The sequence below is a fragment of the Echinops telfairi genome, unplaced genomic scaffold, assembly GCF_000313985.2.
Source record: "Echinops telfairi isolate 266 unplaced genomic scaffold, ASM31398v2 ScPeMD7_2565;HRSCAF=3150, whole genome shotgun sequence".
Classification (NCBI taxonomy): Eukaryota; Metazoa; Chordata; class Mammalia; order Afrosoricida; family Tenrecidae; genus Echinops; species Echinops telfairi.
This window is the reverse complement of record NW_022106463.1, coordinates 11,561,985-11,566,160: the sequence shown is the minus strand read 5'-3', so window position 1 is coordinate 11,566,160 and position 4,176 is coordinate 11,561,985. Positions and strand designations below refer to the sequence as shown.

The 4,176-nt window shown below is 64.2% G+C and overlaps 1 protein-coding gene across 1 annotated transcript in view; it reads left to right on the top strand.

The window, feature by feature from the left end:
- DCLK1 (doublecortin like kinase 1) overlaps positions 1–4,176 on the top strand; it is a 161,594-nt gene that overhangs the window by 140,867 nt on the left and 16,551 nt on the right. Inside the window, exons 14-15 of the mRNA XM_045294001.1 lie at positions 1,138–1,271; positions 4,021–4,098. Of these exons, the coding sequence (XP_045149936.1) occupies positions 1,138–1,271; positions 4,021–4,098 (212 nt within the window). The remainder of the gene's footprint in view (positions 1–1,137; positions 1,272–4,020; positions 4,099–4,176) is intronic.

The following is a 4,176-nucleotide window of genomic DNA, read 5'->3' as shown; positions in this document are numbered from 1 at the left end:
CCTGTGGGTAGCTCTGCCCTGTACCCAGGGTCACGACGCCGTGGCGCCCAATAGCACTTCCATTATGGTGTCCCTTGAGGAGGTGAGATCCAAGCCCTACCGGAGACTGACAGTCACAGTCAGACCAATGGCTGCCCCGAGTGTGGAATGAGCCCCTGCAGTTGGGGTTGGCTGTTGTGAGACGCCGTTGACCTGCTCCACTCACAGCGACCCTGCACAACAGAAGGAAGCACCCCCCTCACAGTCGGGGCTGTTTGTGCCCAGGGCAGCCTCTGTGCCCTCCATCTCATGGGGACAGCCTCTGGACCGCGTGGGGCTCTGAGGCAGGAGGGAGGTTGGTGGAGGGTGGCTGTGGGCCGGGGCAGGCACTCGCAGGAAGTCTGGGAGGCCGGCAGGAAGCCCAGGTTCACGCCATGTTGAGGCCTGACCGTGAAGGGCGCCACCTTGTGGGTGTCAGCCTTTGACACAAATGCCGAGCTGGCCCTCCCAGCCAGTTGCTGTCCCTTGACCTCACGCTCCAATCTACAGCAGCTGCCTCTGGTCAGCAGTCGTGACCCCGAGCCCGGCTCTGGGGTGTCGTTGGCAGGCTGACGGCCGGCCCTGGGTTCGAGGCTCCTCCGGGCTCCGGCGGCAGCCAGTGGGGCGCTGAGCCCTGGCCTCCTGCTCGTGCTGCCCACGGAGGCGGTGTCTCTCAGCCCCAGCGCATTTGCAGCCGCAGGAAGGGTGGCCGGTCCGTTCTGGATCCGCCGGACGTTCAAGCCTCTGATTCACTTTCAACTTGGTATCAGAGATTCCTGAGCATCACACCCCATGACCCCTCGCCTCTTGGACCACGTGTCTGGCCAGTGGTCAGCAGGGACTTGACAACAAGGACAAGGGGCCAGGGAGACCGGACGAGGGGACGGAATCCCCATACGGGCGACCTGAGAGTTCACGAGGGACACCGGGGTGGGCAGCCTGTGTCAGGGAATGGCTCCTGTCCAGGAAGGGCTTATGTCCCTCAACTGCCCGTGAACCTGCCATCACCAGACCCAAGCCCAGCCCGCAGCCGAGCGGTGACTTGACGGGGCTCCAGAACCTATGGTTCTGTTCAGAGACGGGGCTCCGCAGTCACCGTCTGCACCACCTCCGTTCCAGGTCTACGAACACCAAGACGGCAGCAAGTCCCTGAAGCTGGGTGACTTCGGGCTGGCTACCATCGTGGACGGGCCCCTGTACACCGTGTGCGGCACCCCGACCTACGTGGCCCCCGAGATCATTGCCGAGACCGGGTGAGTGCATCTTGGGGGTCGAGGACCCAGCACGTGCGGCAGGCCACGGTTTCAGACGGAAGGAAGGCCAGTGGCCTGTGGCCAGCGGCCTGACAGTGCGCACGCACATGGCACCTCCATGTCCCTGTGGGTCATTCTCACGATGGGGGTGGGGGGGGTCCAGACGTTCCAGGGAAAGACACAGCAACCACACCAAGGAGCTCTCCCCAAACTCCTCATTCCAAGTACAGTCACGTGGGCTTGAATGAGCGGCCCAAGCCCACCGCCGGGCCCCTCCCCACAGAGCAGACTGCCCCTGCCCATTGCTGAGACGGCCACTCCTTGCAGGAGCACACAGCCCCGTCTTTGTCCCACCAAGCGGCTGCTAGTCTTGAACATATGGAGACCTGGGTGCGCTGTCGGGTGAACGCTGGGCTGGTAACAGTGAGGTTGGCACTGCAAACCCACCAGCCGCTCCGAGGGAGAAAGACGAGGCCGCTCCCATAAAGATGGACGGCCCTGCACACCCACACGGGCCACCGTGAGCTGGGGCCGCCTGGGTGGCAGTGGCCTGGTTTAGTGGGTTGTAGCCCCTCCATGTGATCCTCGCTGCCCGGGGCCTGGACCGAGCACCACCGCATGGCGAGAGTGGGCCTGAGTGCTGTGGCTGGAAGAGCCAACGGCAGAAGAGCTTGCTCAGCCGGCCTCCACTCCGCCTCTCGCTTTGAAACTTCTCCCGTGGAGCCATGTCCCTGCCTGTCCATCACCTGCCAACGCTGCGTTCGTCTGGCCTGCATTGCTGGTAGAGAGCAGTTATCCCCCCAGGGTCAAAGCCAGAGTCCTGGATGTGCCTCAGCACCCCGAGCCCACCCCACGCCACAAAGGAAGCAGGTGCTGTGTGCACCTGCAGGACTGGGCCTCCTGCAGTGACATCCCGGCTGTCCCCACCCCTGTCACCGCCCACTGTGTCCACCCCGTGACATCACTGCCCACAGTCCCCACCCCGTCCCAGGCTGTCCAGGAGACCATGGTTCTCCGAGGAGAGCACCACCTGGCACTGAGCGTTTGCTGGTCTCTCTGTGCCCAGAACCAGCCGGTCGAGAGCCTCCCCCTAGAGCGAGGTGGGCATGAGAGACCTTGGAGCCAGGGTTTGGCTGGGGCTGCTGCCCACGCTGTCCGGCTCCTGACCCTGTGCCTCTGAGGAGAGGTGGGCCCCTGCGGTGGTCAGGGGAAACACGTGTCCGAGCCTTCCAGTGAACCGCTGGCACTGGGGGGACCAGGGACTGCAGCACGTCCTTTCTGACTCACAGCGGCTCCGTGTGGCCATGTCAAGCCCCCCAGGCGGCCATCCTGATGGGACCAATGGCCGGGGTTCTGTCCCAGAGAGCATTCTCCGGCTGCTCTCAAGCTGCGACCTCTCTGTTCTCGGCCAGTCAAGCGCTTATCCATTGTGCCACCACTCTCCTGAGACCCCGAGGAGCCCGGGGACGCCTGGGGCTCTGATTATGCAGCTAGCAGCAACGTCGGCTGTTCAAACCCACCAGCGGCTCCCAGGGGGCAGACAAGGCTGTCTACTCCCATAAAGGGTGACCGTCTCAGAAGGTCCTGGGGCAGTTTTCCCTGTGCTGTAGGGTCGATGGGGGGTCGGCGCGGTCCCTGAGGCTGTGGGCTTGGTGATTGGGTAACAGGCTCACACAGGGAGCTCCGGTCGTGCCTCGGGTTAAGTGCTGGGCTGGCGTCCCCAGGGCCACTGCTGCGAAACCAGCGCGCTGGCGGTGAGACTCACACCACTAAACCATCCGGGGCTCATGCCACCCACCTGAGAAGAGGCAGGCCAGCTAGTGGGGGAGGGAGGGGCTGGTGGCACCCTGGGTACGTGGGAATTCCGCATTTGGACCCAGCTTTGCCTCCAGGAAGATGAGGCCCTCCCTCCGTGTGTAAAAGGCTGCGCCTTGGGGGCCCCGGGGGCAGCGGGCTCCCTCGTGCGGCGTCATGCAACCAGGATTGACACCAGGATGTTTGCATGGAGGAATCCAGGGGTCCAAAGGGGCCTGGTGGCATGATGGTTAAGCACTGGGCCGTGACATGTCCTGCCCAGGGACAGCTCCACCCTGTCCAGCAGGGCCTCTGTGCGGATGTCTGCACAGCCCGATGACAGGCCCTTCTGGCTAAGGCCCCCACTGCTCCTGACCGGGGTCCATGGGCAGGTAGGGGGGTATCTCACTTAAACATAGGACCGAGGGAGGGAGAGGGGGCAGCAGTCAATCACCTCTCTCCTCAAGGACGCCACCACAGCCAGTACCCTTGTCTTCTCTGCACTGCGCAGGAAGAAAGGCCAGCCCTGTAGCCGGCCGGGGATCCTGCATGAGCAGGCTGCGTCTCCTGCTGTGCCTTTGGGCCCCACTGATGGGAGCTGGTTCCTCTCCTGGCCACTGGACGTGGGCTTTCCCTGGCTGTCAGGACAGACAGCCTCATAGCTCTCCCTTGGAGCGGCCCCTGGGTTTGAACGGCCGACCCTGATGTGATCGACCAGAGAGAAGGGCAACACTGGTAGAGAAGCCCCAGAGGGAGCATGAGGGTGCTGCCCGCCCACAGCACCCCCAGGAGGCAGGGCATTCGGGTGGTGCCCGGTGAGAGCCGACCACCTCGGAGCGCTGTGCCGCTGCACCACCAGCCTCAGACGGGCGCCAGCTCCCACTTTCATCCGTGTGCCCCAGGGACAGAGGGGCCACCGCCTGGTCCCTGACCTCGGGCCTACTCTCTTTCCCAGATATGGCCTCAAGGTGGACATCTGGGCGGCCGGGGTCATCACCTACATCCTGCTGTGTGGCTTCCCGCCGTTCCGAGGGTAAGAGAGGGCCTTGCCCAGCACCAGCAATGCCCCCCAGGCTGCACCCAGGGGCCCCGTGCCACAGAACAGGGATCT